Genomic DNA, 27981 nt, shown 5'->3' with positions numbered 1-27981 from the left:
CAGTTCTTGGCCACCTGCAGGCAGAAGCTATTCTTTCAAAAGTAATGAGAAAATGTTCAATATCATCTTCTTCACTCAATTTTTGCAATTTAGGTGTATAAGAAACAGACGACTGTGCATGAGGGTCACCTGATTGACTGTGCTGAGGTGAAGCTGCTACTCCAGGGTCTGGTGGTTGTGCAGGCTGCACTGGTGAGGTTGACTGTAGAGCAGAGGGCGTGGTCTGGGACTGGCTTTCCCTTTTAAACAATCTGAACTGTTGTTGTAGCTCCTCAAATTTCTCATGTTGTTTAAAAGTTTCTCTGGTCCAGTAGTCCTCTTTGGCCTTCAGATGTCCTATATGGGCTCGGAGAAGGTTAGCCAGATCTGCCAGTGTTGGTTCACTCTCCTCCTCATCCAGGTAAAACATTCCACCAACTGCTCCATGTTCCTCTGCCGCCTCTCTTTCATCATGTTCAGAACTGGGTTCTCCTCTTGTTCGTCCTTTTCCCCTTCCAGGCATTTTGGAAACCTTTCTCAGCAATGAAGGATCCCACTCCTGACACCAACTGTGAGGGACCAGACTCAAACGAAGACAAAAAATGTTCAAAGTAGAAAAAGTCTCCGTTTTAATTCTTCAAAAAATTGTTGACAAAACATTAAGATTTAAAGCAAGAATAAATCAAAGAGTAAATAACAAATTTGGATCCAAATTAACTGAGGTCAACTGAACACAAACAAAACTGACCTCCCAAACAAAGAACAAAGGCCGCTTAAATAGGGGTGGAGTAACCTAAATTTACCACTTGAGGGAGGTCTGATCTAACAAAAGAACAAATAAATACAAAATTAACTAAAGATTTCTATAAACAAATAAAGCAAAACTAAGTTTAACTTAGCAAACAATAGGTGAATATTTAAGTGACAAAATTAAATAAAAACAACTTGAAGTAGATGGTTTGCCCCAGGTTCCTCCATCAGCTGGGGCCTTTAAGCGGCACCTCAAACAAAAACAAGTATAAATGAACCATTCAGACAGACTTTGACCGGCCGCTGGAGGCCAGAGGACGGGCTGAGACTCCGACCGGCCTCTGGCCGAGTCTCAGCCAGATCAAAAAATCGCTCATGCAAATCGCTAAATCTATTTTAGTGATTTGCATAAAAAACTGACAAAAAAAAGGATTTCCATTATTTTAGATTCCCATCATTGTTTAGAAGTGTTAAAATTACTTAATTTTGAACAAATTAAACATGTAATTTATTCAATTTGTGTTAAAGTAAATCAAAAAGTAATAAATATTCATCTTTTGTCCTTAAACTGGACTGAAGATCTTTAAATTGACATTATGTGAGCCTTAAATCTCCAGGTGTGGGCAGATGGAGTTCTCCCTTTCCACCAGTAGATGTCACTAGTAACCTCGTAAAAACCTGGCGCAAACAGAGCAGACTGTTTGCGCCAGAGGCCGGGCTGAGACTCCGTGTAGGTTTGATAACCCTGTCGTTGCACAACTTGGACTCACTTTACTAGTGCACCATAAATGTTTCCATCATGATCTTATGTTAAAAGCAGGGTGCATATGGAGTCTAAAGGAATTGGATCAGGAGGTTTTTACCAAGAGAGAACAAATGGGCAGATTTCTTATAGAGCTGAGCTGTGTAGATTGATTATCTCTATTATTACTGCTTTTATTTTGAAACTCGTGACCGGAAGCTTCTCTTTCTCCAACCGTTATCTTAACTCTGTCTCCTCTCTCAGCTCTTAACGCGGCCGAGCAGCAGGAGAGAGTGGCAGTGAATGTGTCCGAGGCGTCGTTTAGCTGTTTAGAGAAAAAATAACAAGAAAACTCAAAAACTACGGGGGAAGAAGAGAGGAGGACCAACCCTCGGTGCAGACCCACACGACCTCGGCTTTACCCTGGACTATGATAACCCCCAAACAGAGGCTGGTAATAACGGGACGCTGTGTTTTTTTTTAACGACAAGCGGCTTATTGCACATCTGTAGAGCATAATGACGGCATCCGCTATTCTTTACGGGTTTTCCTCCAACGTTTAGCCACAACACTATTTAGAAATGCGTCGCTCTTTAAACGTCCTCTGAGTCCTCATATATACACTCATCGAGGAGGGAGCTAGCTTGAGAATTGTGCTAAAAATCCTCCTCCCGTGGCCTTTGGAGGACAGTGAAGTCATTTGAGAAGGAGAAGAAGAAGACACGTCCAGATCATCATCCCTTATAGTTTTACACAGTTCTACAGAGGAAAAATAAGCGGCGCTGGCTTTCCCGTCGATCCGATCCAGACCCCACCGGGTATCTTAATAATTTTCCCTCCAGATCTTACATGGTTTTGCCTTTCTGATCCGTCACCGCCGACCCTTTTGTGGGCATTTATCCCCCCCTCCACCCTACCCTCTCTCTCACACACACACCGTTAAATTAAAGGATGCCGGATCAAATATCGGTGTCCGAGTTTCTCTCGGAGACAACAGAGGATTACAATTCCCCGACAACGTCCAGCTTCACCACCCGCATGCAGAGCTGCAGGAACACAGTGAATGTGCTGGAGGAGGTAAGAAAAGATGGAAAAAATGTGATTTATATGTCGATGTCACCAATCTCAGTAATGGTGCTTTTATTAATCCACACCACGTAGCTCATTTAACATGCAATCCACATGTTTGAGAGCTTTGCATGGACAGATGCATGGCAATCAGAGAAGAAAATAACTGCACCTGTTGCTTTAAAGCTACATTTTCCCAACTATCAACCTGTAAAAACATCTATTTTTCCAAATGCATTCAGTCAGATTTACTTAATCTCTTTTATCTGTCCAACCAGAGATGTGGAGTAATAATATAATAGAGGATGAGGATGGCTTTTGTTGGAGGAGTGAAGGAAATGGAAGGATGTTCACTCAAGGCCTGCAGCTCTCTGTGTTCAGGATTACATAACTCAGGGCTTTGGAGTGTGCTGCCAGGCTGTAGCTGAGTGTGTGTTTGTGTGACAGAAAGGCCTATTTTAGTCACAGGCAGTCAGATGTGGATCCCTCTCTTTCATACATGCACGCAGGAATGAGTGCATTTTAAAACAGGCTCATTTATGTTTTTAAAAAAGCGAATAAATTCAGGTCAAGGCAGGTGGGGTTTGTGTTTGCATGTGTGTGTGTTTTTTTTCCCAGCGGTCGCTTGGTGTGATTAAATGGAGCATCATACCAGGAGAGCAGCACACACCTTCGTCGTCCTCTGATGCCAAAATGTGACCTAATTTCCCCCGCTTCCAATAACTGCATGCCCAAATTACATCAGGGTTGCAGTATTTAGTGTAATCTCCCATGTAAGGGAGCATGAGCTTTAAATGTGACACCCATAACTCCATTTGCAGTGCTTAAAGTACAAATTAAAGGCAGTATAAACGTAAAGGAGATGATAGATTAAATGTATTTGCACACAAGTAGCACATTATTTGGAAGTGGAAGGAACATGGAGTAATGAAAATATGAAAAGTGCAGTTTCCACATATATTCAGCTCACTTTATTTTTGTATCCTTAAATAAAATCCAGTCAGCTTTTATAAAACATCTAACTGGACTCTTCCTGTGTGTAGTTTAACTTTGAGGTTTATTATTGAACATTAGTGAACAAATGGCACAATTAAGACAAAGAAACACAGCAGACAGATCACGGATGAAGCTCTGGAGAAGTTTAAAGCAGTTAGGTTATAAAATTATTTTCCAAGCTTTGAAACATTTCACGGAGCTCCCTTCAATCAATCATCTGAAAGTATGGCACAACTGAAAACCAGAGCTGACAGAGTGCAATAGTCGAAGAGAGAACAATTTGCAGATACATGAGCAAAGATTTGTCAAACACTCCACAAACCAGGTCTTTATGGAAAATTATCAAGAAGATTGTTGAAAGAAAGTCTCGAGAATCTCAGGAAAATGATGCTCTGGTGAGATGAGAGCAAAACTCAACCGTTTGGTATATGCAAAAACACGGTGGTGGCAGTATTATGTCATGGGGAAGCTGGTTAGAGTTGAAGGGAAGTGGTGAAGGTAAATGCAAGGAAATTCTGGAAGAAGACTTGTGACTTGGTGGATGTTCTTCCAGGAAGGTCCAGTCAAAGTCCAGGCGTAAATCCCATTGAGAATCTGTGGCTGAACTTGACATTTTATTATATCTGAAACGATTAATCGTGATGAATCGATTATTGAAATAATCGGCATCTAATTTAGTGGTCTACTAACTACTAAATTAGTTAGTCAACTAACTCAAAAAAAGACAAATTGTTGATAGAACAGTAACAAACAGTAATAACTGAAAACTGTATAATAAAAATATACACTATGCAAATAAATATTTTTTTTCCCAGAATTCCCGAAGCTGCATAATTTCAGTTTCACCTGATCGAAAAACTATAAGAAAATGTCTTACTTAGCACCTTTTACTATCCATTAATTAATTAGTTAATCCAAAAATTAATCAATATATTGTTGATGTGAAGTAAAACAGAAAGAACTGAGCTTTTCATATGTTGATGTTTGAAGTGTTTCTTTATCTGCAGATGCATCCTTTGCTACAAATAATCAAAGCACACATTATGGGAATGCTATTTTATTGCATGTTGGGCATTAAAATGTTTATTTTGCTTACTCGAATAAGGAAATAAATTATTTGTTTATCTGCATCTTCAATGTATCTATAATGTTGTGTAAAAGAGGCTTGAGCGGTTAAATGAAAAACTGCAGGATGTGCTATTTTCTTAACCCAATAAATCGACACAATAATCGATTAATAAAATAATCGTTAGTTGCTCTCCATTCAATTTAACTGAGTTGAGAGACGTTGCAAAGAAGAATGTGAATCTCTAGATGTGAGCAAGGTGATTCTGGAGGCTGGAATAAAAGCATGCCGCACTTTTTAGAGTTTTTTTTTTTGAAAAACAAATCTGCTCTTCTTATTTGAGTTGGTCTGTCAGCTAAAATCCCCACGTATACGTTTGTAGCATGCAGAGATGTGGAAAAGGTTGGGAGCCGGCGTCTAAACTCCTGATTCCAGTTTGCTTTATCATATTTTTAGAAAGTCTCCCCAGAACGCAGAGTCAGGGCTGTGTTTATCCTCAACATGGAGCCACACTCCAAGTCTGCTGACTTTTAACAAGGAGAAGGCTCGCATCATGAATCACCTCCCTGGCTCCATGCCTCTGATCCGGGGAGGCTGCTGCTGCTGCAGCACAAACGAAAAACATCTGTCGGACAGGGCGGCCATGTGCGCGGCGCTTCAGTAGCCGCTCTGGAATTTCTGCAGGGATCACATGACGGAGAAGACTATTATGAAGAGGGAAAACAGAGCGCAGCATCCTCCTGGGAGTTTAAAACAAAGATGCGCCTGGAAAACATTCAGAACGGGGCGGGAGGAATACACCTCAACGAAACGTCGCGTTTATTGAAATCCATGATGTTTACCTCACCTGTCTTCCTTTCCTCTCCAAGTCATTTCCTTGGTATGTTGACAAGGTAAATTATGCAACGGTACAGCGTGAATATTTAATCCTGAAACCTGAGGGGGAGATTTGACCCAGCAGGAGAGTTGTCATTCTCCCTGTGCTTCTGAGTCATCAGGAGGGGAAAAAAACCCAAACTGCTGCTGCATCGTGTCGTCTCAACTCAGCTCTGACGATAAATTATTGATCAGTTCGCATTAACAACATGAAAACATTAATGTTTTGCCTTTAGAAACATCATCTCCGGTGTTTACACTCGGATCAGATCAGAAGTGAGGAAAACATGGAGCCGCCAGATGGAGAGATAAAGTTTTAAAAATAGCCTCTCTTGCTTTGTCTGCCTTAGACAAAGGAGTTGAGATGTGTGTGTCTGTGTGTGTGCGTGTGTGTGTGAGTGTCACTGGGGGTATTATATGTGTGTGTTTGCTGTGTGGGTGGCAGACCGGAAGCTGGTGGATGTGTCTGCCTTTTATTTTTGCTGTCGTCTTTGGTGCAAAGCAAATTGTCGTGGTGTTGTTCCCACAGAGCACATGGCAGAGAGAGAAGGGGTGTGTGTGTGTGTGTGTGTGTGTGTGTGTGTGTGTGTGTAGCTCGGATTATTCTGTCTGTGGATTTAGAGATGAATGTTTTGTTTGTCAGATTCTGGAGATAATTTCTGTTTTCATCAGCAGGTTTTTTGTGCTGCTTTACCCTTTAAATCAGAGGAAAACTCAGCAAATAGTTGACTAGTCATCTTTTTGTCTATTCTCTTTCATAAGCGACTAATAAATGTAACGTTTTAACTCCTTTGACTCTTGAAAATCCTTATTTGAAATTAAATATATTCAGCTGATGTTTTTATGAGTGCTCTATCTATTGTTTTGTATCGACCAATTTGTTAATTTTATGTAAAACCAGGAAGGGTGGATAATATTGACTTAAAGCTTTATTTATTTATTTATTTATCTTGTGAAACTGATAAAAGTGACGATTAGAAGTTTTTATTACTATTTTTTTAGGTAAGTGTATGGCTGTGTCTGTGTGTCACAGCAGTTATATTCCCACAAATACAAATACTGCTCTAGAGAAACATTCCCATTGGTGTCATGCTTCTTTAGGACAGTCAGTCACTTAAAAAAGTGTGATTTGTATCATTAAACTGCAAATACTGACTGCATTTAATCATATAAAGTAGTAAAAATAACAATCCCAAAAATAAATCAAATTATTATCGTAAGATATTTCTTTAAAAAACATTTTAAATGATACTATAAATGCCCAGCCCTATGTATTAGCCTTTATTTCAAATAAAAAAAAACTATAATTACAAGTTTGGTGCAGGGTAACAACTGGGAAAATATGATTTTAATTTGATAAATATGATTAAAATATTTCCTATGCCCAGCTGTTTCTGGAAAATATTTGTTTACAAAATAAACAAGGTTTATTACAAAAAACAAAAACAAAATCCTATAACCGCTAAAATCTTACCCTACTACATTTTAGTTTTCATTTTGTGAAGAAGGAAGTTGCGCTCATGTCTTCAGAGGTTTTTATGTCATTTACTTTAGTTGTATTTGGTGCAGCGCCCCCACAGGTGAGGGGGTGAACTGGTTCTTCAAAGTGTTTGGTTTGTTTGATACAGTGCAGTGTGAAAGCGAACAACACCAGCTGAAAATGTAACAAATGTTGCATCCAACTCTACTGGACTATCAGGTGTGAAAAAACCCTAAAACAATCCACTAATGAATTCAAACGTCTAAAATTTCCTTCTGCTCTTTAAATGGAAATCAGGGGTAGAAAAGTATCTTATCTTATCAGTTCGTGTAGACTTAGTTAACAGGAAAAAGACGTGTCACTCTGAGGCTCTCCTGTTTTTGTCCATTTTTCTTCTTCTTTTCCTCTGATGTGAGTTCATATCAACAGCTTGGACTTGTAATTCCCCCTTAGGGGTCACGTAGTGTGTGTCCCCGTACACCACAGATGGCACTTTGCGTCACTGGGTTTGCTTTTCTCCAAACCACAGAGAGCCACAGCGGCCATGCAAAGGGGGAAACCCTCAATGCGTTGGCGATCCTTAGAGCGTTCCTCCCTGCCCTGCGTCACTTGGACCGGACCAGGAAAAATGTTGACTCTTTTCACAGTCGCTCTATTCAAGCTTGGCCGGAGCTGACATGAAGGGCAGGGCCTTTCAGATATTCTTACTTTTATGCAACGGTCTTTTCAGACCGCACACTCTCTGCAGTGACACTGACATTGATAGAAGAAGAAAATAAAAATGGAGGATTATTTCAGCATGAGGAACAGGAGGACTCCAACTTTGCAGTATGGCAGGCCGTTTTAGCATAAAATCAATTTCACTATTCTTACGTTCCAGATGTCTTAGTATTAGCAAATTATGATTATACTTTGAGTAAATAAAATATGTATTTAAGAAATCTCTTATTACATTCTGACTAGCATAACTGATGTTAGATTACCATTAATTTGTATGGAAGCTTTAAGAATGTGAAAGTTTAGTTTCTCATGTTAGACTTTGATTCAAGGATTCGTGAACCAGAACAAACAAAACAGAGAAAAAAGGCTAAATTTCTGAGCAAAACGTGATGAAAATACGTCATTGCTATAACACTGTTATTGTTTCTGTTCATAAAAGGAGAGGCATCTCCTCCCCACGCTTTAATGCACTTACTCATGAGGGATTAGGAAATGCCTTCCACATTAAAGCGCTCTCTGGATTCACACATGGGTTGGGTAAAATAGACTCTAACTAAACAACAAGGCTCCGCTTGTTTACAGTAAAGCATCTGCATCTGTCGTTCAGTTCAACGGGAAAAGACTGAGTATTTATTGTAGAAGCTTCGGGTCGCCCGTCTGAAACCCAGCAGCACCTGAGGCCGTGTTCCCGATGACACGCCGTCATGTGAGGCTTCAGCGCCGCCACATGTGACATCCAGTCCGCCGGCGGGGAGTCGGCTGCAACAATGGCGGCACAGATAACTAAAAACGGCTGCTTTCTTTTGTATTCACTCCCCGCCGCATTCATTGTTCCTCATAATCAAGTCTGATTATTAAATATTGAGGACTATAAATCTTTTTTATGTTGATTTTGATCATCACTTTGGTTAAACTAATTCTTCTAAAGCCAGTTTTTTTTTTTATGTTTGCATTTGCTTAACCACTGAACTACCACCAACTCCCCTCTCCACCAGGACAGAAAACAGTGAATTATTCAGGACTGGACGAGTTTTTGTCATGTGCGGCTTTACATAACAAATTTGAGCGCGCGCTATTTAAGTCTTCCCTCTGCAACATTGCAGCTGAGGAGTGCAGCTGTGTCACAGTCAATTATTAACGAAGTTGTGGCTTTTTATTCATCGTCTGTCCCTGATGTCTCCCTACTCAGTGGGTCTCACACAGAAAAGAGGGACGTTTATGTCTCTTTGCGGAGATGCCAACAGGTCAGCTTGCTGCATGCAGGAAGACATTTCTTGCTCACAAATTAACCTCTTACTTGCGGTTTATTACAAGTGAAGTTTAAATTTATGCATAAAGATGTGTTTAGATTTTATTTTAACATGTACATGCTTTTTATTTGCATGTATTCTGTTTAGAATATATGGATATATATTAAAAATGTAGCTTAATTTCAGAAGTCAAGCCGCGGTAGCACGGATTTAGATGCATTTGTCTAGCAAAGATGAGCCTGACTTCCTTCACCAATCACAGTGTTCATTTTACATTTAATGGTAAAAGTTTTGTGTTCCAAAATATTCTGAATCAAATCCCAACTCAAAAAAATTTTAATTAACATTTTTTGTGCTGCTAGGACAGTTTAAGAAGAACAGGAGAGCCATAAATGTACAAGTTTACTGGGAATGTGACAACAACCCGAAGCTAAAACTACACAGAAATGGTTTGAAAATAACAAATTGACAGTATAATATGAGATGGATAATCTGTGAAAAGATCAATCTTGTCCACCTCCTCTTCGAGGTTTTATTGCTATCTGAAGTCATCCATCGCTCCCAATCAAAAATAACCAATCAGACCCAGGAGGAGGGTCTTAGCGCTGTCAGTCATGCTTGTGTATGTCCTGCTCAATGTGCTAATGGTGGAAAAACAACTTACTGCTTCAGGAAAACAGTTTATGCTTTTATGATGTTGTTATGGAGATATGACATGTGATCATCCCAGTAATAAAGTAAAGCTCACAGAATAACAGGGTCTCCCTCAGAAGCCCGGTGGTAGAGGCGGTAGGACAGTGATGTTTTTGAGTTAAAAATGTTTGAAGTTGACTGGTAATTTTAAAATATCATTAGGTAATTGTGTGTTATTAGAAGACATTATTAATAATCCCTAAACACCTTTAAAAAAGGTAAACATCAACATTTTGTAAGATAAATAAACAATGTTAGCCTGGTGAGGACTCAAGTAAAGCCTGGTGGCCTGCCAGGCTTATTTTACACTGGGGGAAACTGAATAATATCCCACTGTGTAAAAAAGCATTCAATTTGGGCATCACTTCTTTAAATTTCCCTTCTGGCTCTTTTTATTCTGAATTTGTTTTCAGTCTGACGCAGCAGGAGGTGAGGCTGCATTGTGTTGCCTGTTTGCTGAAATCTGATAATAGATCTGCGGGCCACAGCTGCTGGCCTACCTTGCTCCCACAGCTGCACTGCGTATATCATCAAGGGCTATTAGCTGGCAGCGGATTAGCTGTGGACCAGGCCTTCCTTTGCTCTTCCCTCAGATTTAGGTGTCAGTGTTCACATCTGTCTGCAGACCTCAGGGTGTTGGGGTTATCGCTGTTGAATTCAAACCTTTTCCACCTAAAATATGGGCTGAGTTTTAGTCTATTTAAGGAAGCAAACTGTTTTAATTTATGTCTGTTCATATATTCTGTGTGTGGATCAGATTTTAGCTTGTCGGTGATGACAGGAAGGTACATTTGGGACGTGATTGTTTTTATGCTGTTGTGGAAATCATGGGGCTACAATGTTTTTTTTTTTCATAAAAATATTTCTAGTTGCTGCAACAGATGTAATCTCTTGATATTTTTGTGTTACAACTTGGCTGAATCCTATTTTCCTGTGTTTACCCAGAGAATTTGATACTTACTTGGCCCTTTAATTTAAAGGGGTGAGCAGATATTTGTACATTTTGTTTTCTTCTATAAAGGGACTTCAAGAAACTGTCACTGCATGTGCTGAGAAAGTATTTCCATCTTTACAGATGTCTTCTATCTTTTTTTTTTCACCAATTGTCTCAAACTATTAAACAATTTTTAATATCAGACAAACATGACCTGACTAAATATGAACAAAACTTTTCCGATGATAACCAGTCCCATATAATAATATATGTTATTTATATATTTCTTTAGATTGTTGCAACCTAACGTTATTCTTTTTGTGGCAACTTTTTCAAAAAGTTGCCATCAAAATTGTTAGTTTGTTTAATCTTTGTTTATGCCACAACACAGTCTTACAAAAAGTTGAAACTGCTGCACATAACTTTCCTAAAACAGACACGGTTAGTATGTAAAGTGCAAATAACATTTTCAAATACCTTTTTGAAATAGCAAGAACAATCTAATTTATTATGAGGGAAAACAATTAAAATCCAACCTTCTGGGTTTGTTTGGGACCTGAAGCTTGAGCAATTGGCGGACCTTTGGTGTAATCTTCATAGGTCGATCACTTCTGAGAGAGTTTGGTCTAAAGTAAATATCACAGCTATTTCAGAAAAATCAACTGATTGTGGCGTCCAATCAGCCAAACTTGTTAAACTGCATAAATGCAAGTCGGAGTTGATGATACAAGATTTTCTCAGCATGATGCGTTCAGGTGCAGCTGGTAAAACTAGGTTGTGGAAATATCAAAACAACACCAAAGTAATTTAACCATATTTTATTCTCAAACATGGGCACAGTCCATTGGAACGTTTTAAAACATTAATTTTGACCATAACCGTATCTGTTTAGTAGTTTGCTTTGCTTGCTTAAATTTTATTCATTGGACAAAAATCCTACCAAATCTTCAAAATTTTCAAAAAAGCTTTATAGCATTGTAAAATCTAAATGCTTTCTTTAGATCAGAGCATGACCTTCGACTTGATTGTTTGAAAATATACTTTATTTTTTGCAAAAATTACTGAAAATCTCTTACAACCTAGTTGAAAATAAAAGTTGAGTTAATTTGATGTTTCAAGTTGGAAAACATGGTCAGAAAAATAATTTTTCAAAAGCTTCCCGTCATTACACCGGACATTTGCCAAACACGCCGACGTGTTCTTAATCACTTAAATTAATGTGAGGGTCTGAAAGTTACCAAAGGAATCTAAACAATTCCAAATATATAAATGAATTGCAGATTTTGGTTCTAAATTAACTTGAGTATGTTCTAACTGCCCAGAGAAAACTAAATTGATAAAAATTACGATTTACAAAAATTCAACATAAATAGCCACAACAGGTTGTGACTTCAGGTTTTATGCCACATAGCACCCAAACCAAGTGAAACAGAAGGAAATAGTATTTAGTCTAATTCAAACTTAGTGCAACACCATGGTAATTTTAGCTTTGCTATTTTTTTTGAGCAACTGTCAACACACCTGTCATATGAGGTAGCTATAACTAGCATTCAGTGGCGTGTCGGGAGATAGTGTTGTCCTATGTCTAATAGGCCATCTCTGCCTGCTAAAGTATATTATTGAAGTCATTTACTGCTTGTTCAAAGAACTGCATGGCTGACATTTTCACAGCAGCTGTAAAGCTATAATCCGCGGCATGTTGGGAGGTCAGAATGGAAGTGCCCTTTGAATAGTAGCTGGAGTTTGTGTTGGGCATTGCTGCGATTGTTTGTCCAGTTGCCGAAGCGTCCAAATGGTCCGTGGGAGTAGATACACCCGTGGTCTTAAAATGTCTTGAGTCACACAAAGTGTGAAATGTGAGACTCAGCTGCAGGGAAACTTCAAGGAATGCTGCTAAGTGCTTTGCAGAATCTCTGACTCTGACCAGTGACTCATGTCTGCGCTGCTTGTTGCATCGGAAAAATTATTTACAGGCTTGGAAAATGTTGCATCTATTAAGGGTGGTTGATCAAGGCGTTACATTGTTTGGCTTCAGGGCTTAAAGATTTATGATTGCCTGAGGAGCTGAAAGGCTTTACAAACAGGCGATCAGCAAAATAAGATGGATTCTCTGACAGATATTTGTGATTGATCAGCAAAATGACTAGTTTGTTTTGGCTGTTATGCCTTCCCCTTTTATTCCCTGTTGTGTTACTTATTAGGTATTAACGTTTGACTAGTTTAATATGAAATAGTGATTGGCGACGCACAATGTTACATAATATTTCGCGGCATTAATACCGATAACTATAAAAGAGACAATAAAAACACTAAGAGATTCGGTCTTTTGGCTATGTTTCTGTTACTTTGTCCACTTTAAGCCCCACAAATACCATCAATTCTGTGTTAAGGTAATCTAATGTTACCCATTAACAGGTTGGTTACTTTAACACACCATGTTATTGGTTTTCCTTTGTAGCAAATAATGACACAAATAGTTTAATCAGTAAAAGAAACATTCCAAACCATACTCTGTTTTTGAGGTTTGCAGATATTATTAATCAGTTTGTCAGAATCAGAACAGTATTTTTTAATTTTTTATTTGAATGCACATATATTTCTGAATTCAGTTCAGTTCCATTCAAAAGCTTTCCCCCTAAAGGAAAATTAAATGTATCCTTTTAGTAGACATTTCCATATTGGGATTTGCTGCCGAACATTTTTAATTGATTGGTTTAACTGCTTGTTTTATACTTAACTCTCCACACTTATTGGCAACCCTGGTGAAAATATGTAAAATGCTTTTAAGTAAATTAATTTTTATTCATAAGATGTTATTTAAATTCCAGCAGAGTTCATTGTGTTTCAATTAAAAAACAAATTCTTGTGTCTTTCCCATTTGAAGAGTGGCTAAGAGAAATGGGCGTTTGTGTCACCATGGAAACATAAAATTATAAATTACTAATTGAAAGGAGAAATACAATTTGTGTGTTGTTTTTTCTTCAAAGAATCGTCAGGTTTGTTAGTCAGTAAAAGACCTGATATTGTCTTTTTCTAAGAGATTCTGCTGCTTCTATAAAAGACTAATTTAATTCCTTTGAAACATTTATTTTTAGTCATTTATTTGGTGCATTGCCGTACACGTTAGAGCACCAAACCACCTTTCAGTTTTCACTTGTTCCTTGCCTAAAAGTCATATGAAACCTGCAGTGGTTTTTTTATCTGCAGCGTCATCATCCTTTGGTTTGTTTTTCTCATGTTGAGGTTTATGGAAATCAGATCTATATTGCGAAACTGAAAACTTCCTTTTCTTGCAGCGTAAAACCAAACTTAACAGCTGTAGTTCATAAAAATTAAATAGCCTAGACGTACTAAAATATAAATTTGAAAAGAAAACGTTAGATTTGATTAAAAAAATGATTTTTCCTCCTTGTTTTTAGGGGATATTTTCATTTTTAATAGCTGCTTTTATTTAGATAATTTAGGAGCCACTTCACTATCACTCTAGGAAGAAAAATTTGGTAAACATGCACAAAATTCATTCACTGACTTATACAGACATGGCCATGAAAGAGATTTTCTTCTGTTTTCCATAGCTCATTGTTTCAGGTAATCAAATAAATTTCAGCATGAGACAAACATAATCTCAATAAATACACAAAACCGTTTCCAACCGATGATTTTATTCATGAAAGCTTTACAACCTATGTGACTCTTCTGTGCTGTGGATCATTGCTCTGCTGCACAAACCAACAGTGGTTGACCTAAAGGTCACAAACTGGTGGGACATTCCAGTCAGGATCTTCTGGTTGACAGCAGAATTCACATTTCCACCAGTTTTGGCAAATTATCCCAGTCCTGAAGCACAGAAGTAGCTCCAAACCATCACATTACTGCCACCACCGTTGGGTTTAGCTAACTACATGTTGGTACTTTAGCATTTTTTCCCCTCTGGTTGTATTGGGTAGTGTCGGATTATAGCTCTGGTAGACGCCTTTTTGTGCTTTTTATATTTTGTGTATTATTATTCAAGGTTTCCCCCAGTGTATAAGCCTGGCGGGCCTCCAGGCTAAGCATTGGTTATTTATTTAAGTCTTTTTAAAATGCATTTTTTAATATTTTGTAGTAGGTGTTCAGGTATTAATCTTCCAATATTTCAATAATACATAATTATCAAGTGATATTTTCAAATTTCCTGTCAACTTTAAACATTTTTAACTCAAAGACACATTCAGCCGCTGGATGAATGACTGCCCTAGCGCCCAACCACCGGGCTTAGCAAGTTTTCTGGGGGAAACCTTGTTATTGTTTGTTTATATATCTGCTATTGTATTTTGGTGATTTTCTTGCCCATGGTCTGAAGATGAAAAATTCAGTTTTTGGCTAACCCTGTTGCTTAATAAATGGCTTTGGAACCTTTCCAAACTGATAAACCTGATTGTTTAACAACAATGTGGGAGCTGGTATGAAGAACGTCACAGTTGGCTCGCTCCATGACTAATTCAGGTCTATGATATGAGTTCAACAGCTCATCCAACATAAGTTCGTATCAGTGTTGATAGGATTTTAATTTAGCTTGGGCGGATTGTCAAAAGCCTGAGTGAACAGGGGGAAAAAGAAGAGAAAATTTAATAAATGTTAACTGTTTTAAAGTCCATTTATTTGGAGGATAGAAGCACATTTTTGAAGGATTATGCCCAACATTCTCGAGTTATTTCATCTAATGACAGATTAGATTTTGCACCTGATGATTTTGCTATCTTTAACAATTTAAGATCCCTATGTAATGTTTGCTGTTTGGAAGCTAAGCGCTGGATAGCAGTCTCAGAAACACGCAGAATTTCACAATTTGCCCTTGAGAATATCATTTTTTTTTACTAAGAGCAAGCTTGATAAAGCTGACTTTTACACACTTGGTTAGTCCAAAATGATTTCCAACTCAACATGTGGAAAGAGGTCTGGTCTTTATGTTGATTGTTTTGTTGGTGTATGTGTGTGTTGTTTTTTTAATTGGGGGTATATCTATGCATATGTACATGAGTGGGCATGTTACTGTATTAGTTTTGGGAGCTGTTGCTTTCGCACAAATTGTAAATGTTAAAAGAGGATCTGTCTGGGTATTTCTTAGAATCACCAGCTTTCGGTTTTTCTTTTTGTCATTTCTAATGCCATCTGATAAGGTCAGGCAATAATTTAACGTCTCATTAGAAATGACTTCCTCACTGTGCAAACAGAGGTTTCCTGCTTCTGTGATGCTAGGTGTGTAAAACGCAGCAGTGTGTGGGTGTGAAAACATGCACATCAGTCTAAAGGAGCGGTGCGATAGCTGGGAGCTCTGGTAGCAGAGGGGAGTCTAGCACTGCTGCATGCACAGCTTGGCTTTCCACTGACTGACCACACGCATGCGTGTTGGGTCCTGCGCAGCGTCTCTCGAGACGTGCAGCATCTTTGCAGCTCAGGAAGTTATCCACAGTGCAGAGGAAAACTCACGGCTGAGCACCTTAGCTTGGCGTGAGAGAGCGAAGCAGGATGCAAACAGCAGGATCGATAGCAGATGTAGATAATAGAGATAGCGCTGTGTGATATTTCCCTCTAGTACTTTACAAAATTTCCACATTTTGTGACATTACAGCCACAAACTTTAATGTTTTTCATCAGGATTTCATGTAGATGGATGAACAAATTGTGAATTATTGTGAAAAGAAGGAACAAATGATGCATTGTTTTAATTTCTGAAGAGGTTGCTGTGCATTTGTGTTCATATCCTCTTTCTCAGTACTATTTTGAACTACTTTTCAGTGCAGTGGGTTTGTCTATTCTGGCTTTTCACATTTAGAGATTAAAAAGTTTTTCTGTTCTTTGTTACAAAATAGCCCAAACTCAGTCAGGTTGGATGGAATTGTGATTATGAAGTTTCAAATCCTGCTAGAGTTTTTCACTTAGCATGTATTCACACCAGGAAAGTCTTTTGGTCCGGACCAAAATCGGCTATTATGTTTTTTCGTTTAGTGTGGTTCATTTTCACTTTTTGCAAGTGAGCTATGTCTTATAAACAAAGCCTTGCAAAGTTTTATCAAACATGACAACGTTTTAATATTTTTTTCACTGAACTTTCTGAACACGACTGCATTCTTGTGCGTCTTCCAAGCAGTTGAGTTTTGTATGCGTTTCCTTGTTGTTCCAGGTACATGTTGAATTGTTTGTAGCATTATCATCACTGAAAGGCTCATTTTTACCATGATGAAACTCTGGTCCGTTAAAGGTGGAAAAGACTTTGAGCCATTGTGGCTCTGGCTGTAAGTTTTGGGTCATTGTCCACCCCAGTGTGAATGGTTTTAGAGCCTCTTACAGGTTTTCCTCAGTGATTTTCCTGTATTTAGCTGCACAAATCGACATGTTTTGCATTGGGGATGGCGTTAAAGGTATTGTGTGAACTATCAGTTCATGGTGGCTTGAATAAAGCAGTGATCAAATCTTCCCAAGACGTTTTGGTATACAAAACATACAAAATTATATCACTGTTGTCAAATTATTGTTAATTAAAAACAGAATTAGCTTATTTGTTGATAAAAGACTGCTGTAGTTGATTAACAAACCAACTGGAAAGAGGAAATTCAGAAATGTGGTTGTGGTTTGGGCTTCGTTGTCTGACGTTTTAGTAAATGTGTGTGTTCACCACATGAAAATGGAGCTTTGACCACAGGGAGGCAACATAATGTTGACTTTTCTCTCTCTATAATAACAATCATTGCATTATGAATTATATGTGGTTCAAAATGATATAAGTTATAAGATTCTTAAGAATACTTTCATTTGTTTTGTAATATGATAAAAGATTAGAAAGGTATGTAACCTGATTCAAATATTTAAGACTGGAAAAAATATGGAAAATATTTGTTTGAACTTTATTTAATGTCCTCTGACCAAAAAAAAAATCCATCCGAAACTATTTTGTCATAATAAACTGAGCCTGACTGTATTTTACTAACAAACAAGGTTTGAAATAGAACATACTGTATGTAATTTAAATTTATGTTTGTTTTTGCAATATGTCTTAAATTTCCATTTGGAATCAACCCTATATAAATGAGCTATTTGCAAATTTCATATTTAAAGGTGACTTGTTACGTATTCCTTGAACAGGTTAGGTTAGATCTGTGGGCTATGAAAAACATGTTTGTTGCATTTTTTTTGGCACAAAATCATTATCGTTGCATGATCGGATTTTAATCTAGTCGGTTCTGCCTGTTTTGAGCTCCTTTCAGAATGAGCTGTTTTAGGCGTCCTGTCACTTTAAATACGAAGAAGCTAATGCTGGACACGCCATCCCCAACTCAACGTTTAAACTCGCGCTTGAAAACGGCTGAAAACAGATGTTCAGTTATACATCCGTACATCTTTGAAAAGCATTAGTAGAACCTCCTGCATAACCAACAAGAATACAGCAAGTAGTTTCTGGAGGTTGAGGCAGCAATAAAACACTTGTCTTTTCCAGCAGCCATTGTACAATGCACTAAATGTGCTGGAGCTCAGTTTGGGTTGCTAGGTAACCCAGCAGGGTTCGGCAGGGATTGCTAGGTAACTGCACAGTGCCTGTTGAATGTGATGTAACATTCAGGAGGTTTTTAAAATGTCTTTCCTGACACCAAAAAACATTAACTTATTATTGCCAAAAAGCAGCTGTGTGTTTTTGTGTTGTTGTTTTTAGAAACATTTGAGACCCAAAAACTGAAGTACGAAAATGTGCAAAATGTGAATTTTTCATAATAAGTCCCGTTAAATTATTACCTCTGTGGAAATGTAATCATCTGTATTTTATTCTCTGGACTATTAAGTGTGGAAATGTCTGAAAGTTTGGCATGAAGAAAGCACATAAACCCTGATGATGGATTCGGCTGTTGAAGATTTTACGAGACGTAATTTGTTGACGTAATTTGTTGCCGTTCATTCAGAGTGATAGATTTGATCTATTGGCTGCTGTTGGAGATTGACAGGGTTTTTTTTTTTTAGACGTTGTGGAAAAAGATCGAGCCCAGCTTCATCCCGCTTGTCTGAGACACTACATCAGTCATGTGGTCCGGTGGATACCGCTCCTAACCAAACCCTAAACCACCAGCAGTCGATACTTCATTCCCTCTGTGTGAGGAATACACCATCAGATCTCGGCTTCTTTTTTGGAAATATTACGCCTCCTCTCACTTTTTCCTCCAACCTTCCCTTGCAGATCAGTCTGGCTCAGAGAAAAGGGATGTGCATTTGTTTCCTGCCAATGAAAACGGCTCCCCGCCCTTCCTGCTTGAGTCATGCCACATAGACACCATCGACAGACAGTCAAAGTGAATTGGCAAACAAACAAACTCTGTCCTCATACAGTGTTTTCCCATTATTGTAAGATGTCATGATCAGACTTAGGTTTACTGCTGGGAAACAAACCAGTTTGTTTTTGTTATTTAGAGGATCTCAATCAGAAAGGAAATGAAAAGAAAGCATTTTTTAAAAGTGTTCCCTTTGACCTCTGCTATAAAAATGCCCCTGCAGTCATTTCCTTTTCTGTGGAAGTCCTTTGATGATTGTACCCCTTCCTGTTTTTTCCTTCTCGGAAGTTGTTTGCATTTGTGTAATTCGGGGATCTTTGAGTCTGTTCTGCTGATTTGTGAGAGTAAAATCTGCCACGTTGGTACATGTGGGTTCCAGAGAGCTGCTGACAAACAGCAGAGCTGACCGCTCGGTCAGGGCGACTTCCTGCAGCCTCCGGGGTGAAGAATGTTGGACTGACACGCAAGGCAGTCCACCAAAGCGATGACGAATGTCGTGGAGGAGAGGCGGGAGTCAAGAGTGTGATGTTTTTGTTCCTCGGTTGTCAGCAGAGTGCAGCTGGTGTAGTGGACGGAGCTCCGCTGATCCGGGACAGGACAGTGACGAGCCTGGATGCTTCCTGCTTCCCGTCAGAAAGGACGGCTGCAGGGGAAGCGGCAGGGCTGCTGCGGGAGGATAAGGCCTGGGGCAGGAAGCATGAAATGGAGAAAAACCTCCAGTCACTTGAGCCACCCATTCCCCCTGTGAAGCTTTGACCTCCAGAGCATGACTGGCAGTCTTCAGGATCCAGGAAGTTGGATCCATTAACCTCAGTGGTTGCTTTGGTCACTCTGTGGGTCTAGGGTTGGGTTATTTTTATTTAATGTTTTATTATCTGACCCTCATTCAATGAATCACACAAGACAAGTTCATTAAATAGTTCCGTCGTTCATTATTAATCATTTTGGATTCTATTTTTCACATAAAAGTCATTTCCCGTCTCAGATTTCTCCTGTTTTTTTTTTTTGGTCACACTTAAAGGGCCAGTATTATGTAAAATCAACTTTTATGAGCTTTACGTAATGTTATGCTGTTCTTATCTCATCAGAAACATCCCTGATTCTTTCATGCATGTTTGAGAAATCCTTTAATCTCCATGGCAACCATTCAGCTGTGAAAAACGCCTGGGTGGACCTAGCTTCGCTTTCGAGACCCAGCTCCTCATTAGAGATGCAGTTTCCAAACTTCTGCCTTACAGAACCGCCATCCAGCTCCTTCAGACTAGCCAGCAACAATTAGCAAACACCTGGTGGAACTGCACATCAGCTGAGCTCATTATACGAGCTACTTCTCAATGCAACGCTACTAAAAAATGTTGTTAAAGGGTTAATAGAGGAGCGATATAGTGATGACTTCCTGAAGGCAGTGTTTCAAAAAGAGCAGGAGTGTTTAAAGAGGCAGAGACCCAATTTCAAGGCATTCAATTACAAAGTCAGTTTTCTTTAAAGCTATATTTTGTACATACAGCATTTTTATAACAACTGAAGGTAACATGGTGACTTGAAAATGCCGCTATGCGGCTGGACAGTATATAATACTGCTTCTTTAAATACTTCGGTAATCAAACTTATTTTAACATCAAAGAAGTTGACGTGAGTAAATACAAAACACTTATTGAGAGAATTTGATCCATTAATGAAAAAAAGCAACCCTAAAACCTAATTAGACGTCTAATCCTTTGTAAACTGTGAATTAACCGTGACCCTGAGGAAGCACGGTTTGTGGATGTGTCAGCTGTTTTTGAGGGTGTGGCGGTTGCTGCAGCACATACCCAACATGACGACAAACCGCATTTAGATGGAGCCTGCCTCAGATGACTCCTGCTATGTGCATTTGTTGTCGTAAGCAAAGTTATTTGCGCTGCCTACAGTACATATTAACTCTACCTTGAAAAGTATTCATACCTCTTGTAGTTGTTCTTGATAAATTATGTTTTTGTCTTTTTAATTGGTGTTTCTTCAGTCTGTGTTGGGCTTATGTTGAGACAGATTCAAGCCTTTCACTTTTGTCTGCAGATTAACTAATTGGTTATCTTGCATGTGTATTTTTTTAAGTTTTGAAGGCATCTGTAAGGGATTTTTGGTACAAACAGCTCTGCCTCAGAAGAATAAAAATTAGCAAATGCCTGCTAGATGATTGCCACCCACTTTAAATATTTAAATAATCTAAACATATTTGACCAATTTCTTCTAGTTTAGTCCTGATAACTATCAGTTTAGTCCTTCTTTAGTCCTTCTTCTAGGCAATCATTCATGCACTGAATGGTTGCCATTCAGTGCATGGCAATCATTGGCCCAGGTACCAAACTTTGTGAACTAACATTCAGTGAGTTAATGATTCTTGCGGTACCATCCCACTAAGTGATTTAAAGGTGAATGAACTGTTCACTCATCCTTAGTGCCGTTCTTGTTGGTTCATATTCAGATGGAGGCAGGTCAGACTGTAAAACCTCTAACAGTTTGAGGAAAAGTCTCATGAAAGCATTTTAATATGCAAGTCAACCAGCTTTGTTTCTTTTTTTTAATCCTGTTTGGAGACTAAGCATTTCTGTATTTTAATTATGAAGATGTCTGAAGGTTTTAATGCAATCAGATGCAAAAAACTTAATGAAGGTCTGAAATAATAATGGAAATGGCAACCATTATGGGGAGTACAGTGGACTCACCTGTTGTTTCATTGGATTTTTTGTAGAGCATATCTAAAATATTCAAAAGAAAATACAGCTTGGGAAGCTGGAATACCTCGTTTGCAAAGCAGCCAATCCAGGAGTCACATTTATTTTCCTTAAATAAAGAAGATTGTAGATGTTTCTGCAGTATTTCTGAGACTGTTTATATTGTACTTATTAATGTATATTAAAGCATTAGTTGGTGTGTCTGCTGCTAACGAGAGAAATAGCTAATCTTGCTAAATCTGTCGCTACTCCATTATTTTTTACATTTTGTGCAGAAGGAAGTTGCGCTGATGTTTTCTTCAGTGGTTTTCATGTTGTTTCATGCAGTAGTTCTTGGTGCAGCGCCACCACAGGCGAGGAGGGGAACAGGTTTTTCAAAGAATTTGGTTCGTTCGACAGTGTGAAAGTGAACCGCAGCATCTAAAAATGCAACAAATGTTGCAATTTTGATCCCCGATCAAACCGACTCTACCAGACTATGTGAAAATACCCTTAAAATGAACCGTTGGATTCAGATTGTTTAATCTCCACGTGTATGATTATTTATTCACATATATTCAGGTATATTTGGGTCTAAGACACGGAGCATGTAGCCATGTAACAGGTCTAATGGAGGATTTATGTGGCATCAAACGCCGTTTCCATTTGCCGAGGGATGAAAGGGCTCGGCCCTGGCAGAAAGAGCCCTGCGGCGGTGAACTACTGCTGCCATAATTGGAGAAGAGCTGTGTAAAACTGTCCAAGGAAGGCCAAGGGCGACTTAATTACGTTGTTAAATTTAATTAGGGCATTATTGTGTGTCTGTCTCTCGGTGTGTGTGTGTGTTCTCCACAGCTTGACCTTGCAGTAACGGTCTTCCTGCATGTGTTTATTTTCATTTTGGTTTCATTCCCTGTTGTTCGAATTAGTGGATATTTGCACTGTCAGAATAAATTATTCCGCAAAACCAACATTACACACTTGCATTTTTAATCCTTGAGCAGAAGCGGGTAACGGAGACATTTGTTGCTGTTGAATAACAAGCCACCCAATTATCTCAGCTGCAGTGAGTGAGCAGATTAATAGACACCCTGCAGAATCATGGCGTCCAGTCTGACAGGGGATCTTCTTGCTGCCTTTACAGGTGATTAATCTTGACGTTAGATGCCTGCCAACAGCATTGTTGTCAGTTTTCTCCAGGTCAGAAACACAAAATCCCAATGTTGTAATAAATTGCAACCATTTAAAACCCCTTTAAAGATTTTTAACAATTTTAATCCTGTTTAAAGATGCATTTAAGAAGCCATAACATTTTAAAGAGTAAAGGGAGCCTCACTTGTTTGGTTTATTTAAAAAATAAGATACTATTTCCTAAATATTTATGGTCAGAAATAAGTAATTCTTTCTTGAATGACTGTACTGCATTTAGCCAAGTTAATAAATGGGCTCAATGTCTTTATTTGGTCCATTTTAAGTCATAAAATACTTCTATCACAATGTCATACTCTTCAGAAACAGAAAAATACTCGACAATCAGAGCGACAGATGAGGATGCGGCACCTAAAAACAAGGGTGTTTTTTTTTTTTTTGAGAGCCTTTCAGGGAAATGAAAACTGGATCTGAGTAAAAGTTACAAATAAGAGGAGCAGCTGAAACTGAAAAAAAGACCGTGAATATTTTAATCAAATCCTTTAGTCCAGCTTATATTTGAACTTGTTATAGTGTCAATCAGGGTTCAGGATTTCTGATTGAGTTGTAAGATCCAAGTTTTATTTTTTTCGGACTTGAGTTGCGGCCACATTGCTTGCTTCTTGCACCCAAAGCACATTTTCCCCATGAATGCAGCAGCATTATGGGGACTGATGGGTTCCTCGGCTCGGGGGTCACATTTAAACCATTTTAACTGATTAAATTTGTTGTATTTTTGTGAACAGCAAGATCAATGTCTGTTTGCTTTCAATTTTATTACCAGCTAAAACAACAAAGAAATAAAGATTACTAATCTGAGGTGATAAAACTCCTGATTTGTTTTGCCAATTCAACAGCACAAAGCTGCTCCATTACTCACTTGGCCTTTCTGTCTTAATAGCTCCAAATTGTTAAGCAAATATTTGGTTTGTTATCGGGAAAATATCTGCTGACTTTCGATTTGACTGTGCTGTGTTTTCCTAAAGCATGAAACCACCCTGAGATGTTTAAAATCTTTTTTTTTCTTCTTCCAGGCGCTGGATCAGGATCGAACTTCTCTGCAAAAGGTGAAGAAATCAGTGAAGGCAATCTACAATTCAGGTCAAGGTGAGACATCTTTGTTTCCTACCATGTCCAGGTTCTTTTATTCACTTCCTCCGGGTATTTTCTTCTTGCAGGCGTGAAAATTCCTGTTTGTACTTGGAAAGCTGCCTTTTGTGGGACAGATGGCGTATTGTGTGTTTTTCTTGCCCAGACTGTCCCAGAAATCAACACCTGAGTTTTTCTCAGTGCTGTGTCATGAATCTGCTGTTGTTTTCCACTGAATGACATTGAAAGCAGCTTTCCACCCTGTAATTTGACAGCTTGGGATGTTTGTTTGCTCTCCAAAGAGAGGAGTAACTTTACCCTTTGGTCACTTTAAACCTTTCAGATGAAAAGTGGAAAAACCACTGGAAAAATCTGGCTGTTCAAAAGGTTCTGGAAATGTAATTCATATTGTTATTGTCCTCCTAACAAGATTGACTATAGAACATTTGAAGCTAGGAGTTTAAATAAATGTAGTTGTATGTAATTCATGTAAAACATTAGTCCTGTTTGCTTGGATTTTAGTTTGTAAGCAGCCGTTCTCTACTGGGAACTTAACGATGAATACAGATGGATTCTGCTGGTTCGCCAGGAGAATCACACATCTTCTCACCCTGACATGATCTGTATAAAAAGATGGCTTCTTGAGAAAAAACGCTGGTCCACTGAGTATCCCTGCTATTATAACACAGACTCCCTTTTTTACTCCAGGTGTGTCTGCTGCTCTGATGAAATATGCAGGCAGATCTGATGGCACAAAAATAACAACAATTTCTGAAATTATTTAAAATTGATTGGTTTATTTTCTTAATTCGACATAAATCTGACTTTGCTTTTGATTGTTGCTTCAATTGAATATTTCAAAGAATTAAACTAAACTTGCCTGGACAAAAGAATGACACCCTAAGTTTAATATTTAATAGCATTAATCATTGGAAACGAGATCTTTCCATGGATGTTTGGATCCTTATCCAGAACAAAAGCCATGCCCGTGTTTCACTCAAGTTATTGGATTATTTTCTTTCAAAGCTGTTTTTTTTTATCAGCATGGAGCTGATTTGACTGATCCAAGCAGCTCCAGTTTGTCTCATCAGTCCAGACGAGATTCTTCCTGAAACCTCTGGCCTCGTCTGCAGACTTTTTTGAATTTTTGTGTTTATCTTTCAATGATGAACCCTTAATAAAATGTCTTCAGTTCAATATTAGACCTTTAAAAATCCTTAAAAAGGTAAAGAAATATATATAAAATCATATTTAATTTAATCTGAAATGTGTATGTTATTTCCTTCATTTGTTCATTTATTGTAGTTCTGGTTGATGGACTTGGATGTTTTTTTATGCTGTAACAAAACTACAAGCCCCAAACATTCACTGTCTCCTCTAAATCCCCCAGGAAAATGCAGCGTTTTCTCTTTAAGTTGCTTCAATAGGGGTTTTGTTATGTTTTCTACCTTATATTATTAAGCTAACTAATTTGTGTAGGTTTTAAACTTAAGTCATGAGTGTCTTAAAGGGATTAATTTGTTAAAATTTTCAGAAATCCTGATGGTTCCATGAATTTTACACTTTTTAATGATATTCAGAGCTCTGGGCTTCCGGTCTTGACCTTTTATGATCATTTATGACCCCTAATTAACCTCTTCTTTGCTGTTTTTTCCAACACAGATCATGTTCAGAATGAAGAAAACTACACCCAGGCTCTGGATAAGTTTGGTAGCAACTTCATCAGCAGGGACAACCCTGACCTGGGGACAGCTTTTGTCAAGTTCTCCTCTCTCACCAAGGAGCTGTCGGCCCTGCTGAAGAACCTGGTGAGTCCGGCTGCTCCATGTCCCAGTAAAGCCAATGATTTAGAGTCGGAGAACCAGATTTTTCCAAATGTTGTTTTGCAGCTTGTTTGTCCTGTCTGACCCCACGTAGGTTGGTTAGGATTTAGATTAGGTTTCATTGGTTGTCAGGGGTCACTGGTGGGTTAAATACGGGTTTGTACACCAAACTGAGACATTCTCATCATTCTTTAAACGTATCAAAGCCGTATAAAAGTCTCCTTCAAGTTGAAATAGCTAACTACCCTACATATACATGAACTTTTCTTATCATCTTTAAAAGCAGTCTTGTTTTTTGTAAAGTTTTTCTGTGCCTTATCTAAATGTTTTGGACTGAATGACTGACTGCTCAGAAAAACATCTTGACAAAGAACCCATTTAATTGGGATCTTCAGGTACTTTGTTATATGGACCGGATATGAAGATGGACTGACAGTGTTGTGACAGATTTCACATCTCTGATTCTCTTAAAACTTTAACCTGCTGATGACTTGATTGAACGGTTTACCTTACTGACTGTCCTCATTTGATGGTACTAATGCAAACTAATTTTAGTGAAAGTTATCAACTGCTGCTTCTTTAATTTTAGCCTTCACCATGTTATCCTCGCTCTTTCTACTTTCCACTAAGTGCTACGTCAGGTTGCGTCTCCGAAAACAAAACGATAGATATCAGTGTGGACCTGATCTATGGCGAGCCATTTAAAAAAATCTGCTTCACCATGTTTACATTCCAGACATCTGAAATGGGCTTATGACTTATTTCACATTCACTTAAATAGCTCAGAGGGATTTATGAAAAGTTGGTTTACAAATATCTTTAGTATACAAATAAACTAAATTAATTCTTCCCTACACTTTGAAGCTCTTAGTTCACTTCCTGTTGCATTATTTTAATTGCAATCCTTATGACATATTAGTTAATTAGGATATCTCTAAAACTCATTTGTAGACATCTGGAATGTATTTCCAGTCAGATGAAACTGATTTTATGTTAAAAAGGCCTGCCATACATGCAATCGGCCCACCGGGAATTGTCCCAGTCTGCCCGATGAACCAGTCCAGGCCTGGACACTGTGAATCTGGTTTTCTTCTTTTGTTCCCTAGTTGTCAACATTCCTTCTTTGTAAGCACACATTGAGCAATATTCTGTGATGGACAGGTAAATAAATATCTAGAAAGAAACATCAAAACTATGAACCCAGTCAGACCTTCAGAAATCCTGGAAAACTATTAAGCCAGGCCACTGTGGAAGTATATTCTTAAAAAAAATAAATTAAAAAAAGCACAGTTGAAAACTTTTGTACCCCCAGATGGCTTCTTATCTCCGTGCCATGGATTTCCCACAGTTCCTGTTAAGTAATGCGTCCTGTTTAAACCCTCTGAGTGATTCCTGCTGGAAGAAGAGCCAGATCCCGGTCTTCCCTTCCCTTCCCGTGTGGCTGACAGTGAGATTAGACAACATAAATACTCTTGGCAGCAGCAGGAACAGCTGAGTGGGTTGTGTGTCCGTGCATACACAAATCAAACAACCCTGTCTGTGCAACCAGCATATTGTGGAAAAGTGACCTGATCTCTCTCAGTCGCCCTCTCAGTTTGACTCTTGTTATCTGCAGCAGTGTATCGAGTTTTCAGACTTCGATAGTTGCACCCTGAGGGCAGCTGGTACGACAAATGAGTATCGACGGCTGAGAGCGTGTGTCCTGGATGTGTCCCCGGGATTTTACTAACTGATTTAACCCGTTTTAATGCGTCTTCTCTCCAAGAATTGCGTGTTTGGAAGCAAAAAGCGTTTGTGACGGTTTACAAAAGGAGCTGGAAGAGCTCGCCAGCAGCCGGTCAGTGAAGGATTGATTTAGATGTTGGCCATATGCAAGACAAGCACTTAAGGAGGACATTAGTGCCCATTAGGCCTTGTTTACTTCCTTTAGTATCAATGTGGACTTGGCTAACAACAGGGACTTAAATGCTTAGTAGCCTTGTAAATGACCTTGCTGATCCTCATAGCTGGAACTGCTGAGCCAAGCTGTGGCAACAGGACGAATCAAGCCTTTCTAGTCCTTCCAGAGACCTAGTATAAGCATGTCAAAAACTGAACAGATTTGGAAGAATTGATGATGCAAACAAATGCCATATTTTGCATGTTTTAGAATCTTTCTAGTCTTTCCTTTAGTTTTAATTCAGGGTCATTGTTGAATATCTGCTGTATGTCTTGTAGTAAATATTTTTTGCAGAAACACTCTCGGCCATCTCTGCTCTGATTTACAAATCTGCATCCTCAAATAAAAAGAACAGCCTGTATTAATTTACAGAAAGGACAGTGGTGCACACCACTAATTAA

The 27981-nt window shown here is 38.6% G+C and overlaps 1 protein-coding gene across 1 annotated transcript in view; it reads left to right on the top strand.

Annotated features, from left to right (window-relative positions):
- The first annotated feature begins 1716 nt into the window (after nucleotides 1–1716).
- asap1b (ArfGAP with SH3 domain, ankyrin repeat and PH domain 1b) overlaps nucleotides 1717–27981 on the top strand; it is a 63574-nt gene continuing 37309 nt past the window's right edge. The window contains exons 1-3 of the mRNA XM_088001185.1: nucleotides 1717–2548; nucleotides 23764–23836; nucleotides 25481–25626. Of these exons, the coding sequence (XP_087857311.1) occupies nucleotides 2423–2548; nucleotides 23764–23836; nucleotides 25481–25626 (345 nt within the window). The 5' untranslated portion in view covers nucleotides 1717–2422. The remainder of the gene's footprint in view (nucleotides 2549–23763; nucleotides 23837–25480; nucleotides 25627–27981) is intronic.

The sequence above is a fragment of the Poecilia mexicana genome, unplaced genomic scaffold (genome assembly GCF_051168715.1).
Source record: "Poecilia mexicana isolate PSO_F unplaced genomic scaffold, ASM5116871v1 scaffold_20, whole genome shotgun sequence".
Classification (NCBI taxonomy): domain Eukaryota; kingdom Metazoa; phylum Chordata; class Actinopteri; order Cyprinodontiformes; family Poeciliidae; genus Poecilia; species Poecilia mexicana.
This window is presented reverse-complemented; position numbering and strand designations above follow the sequence as displayed.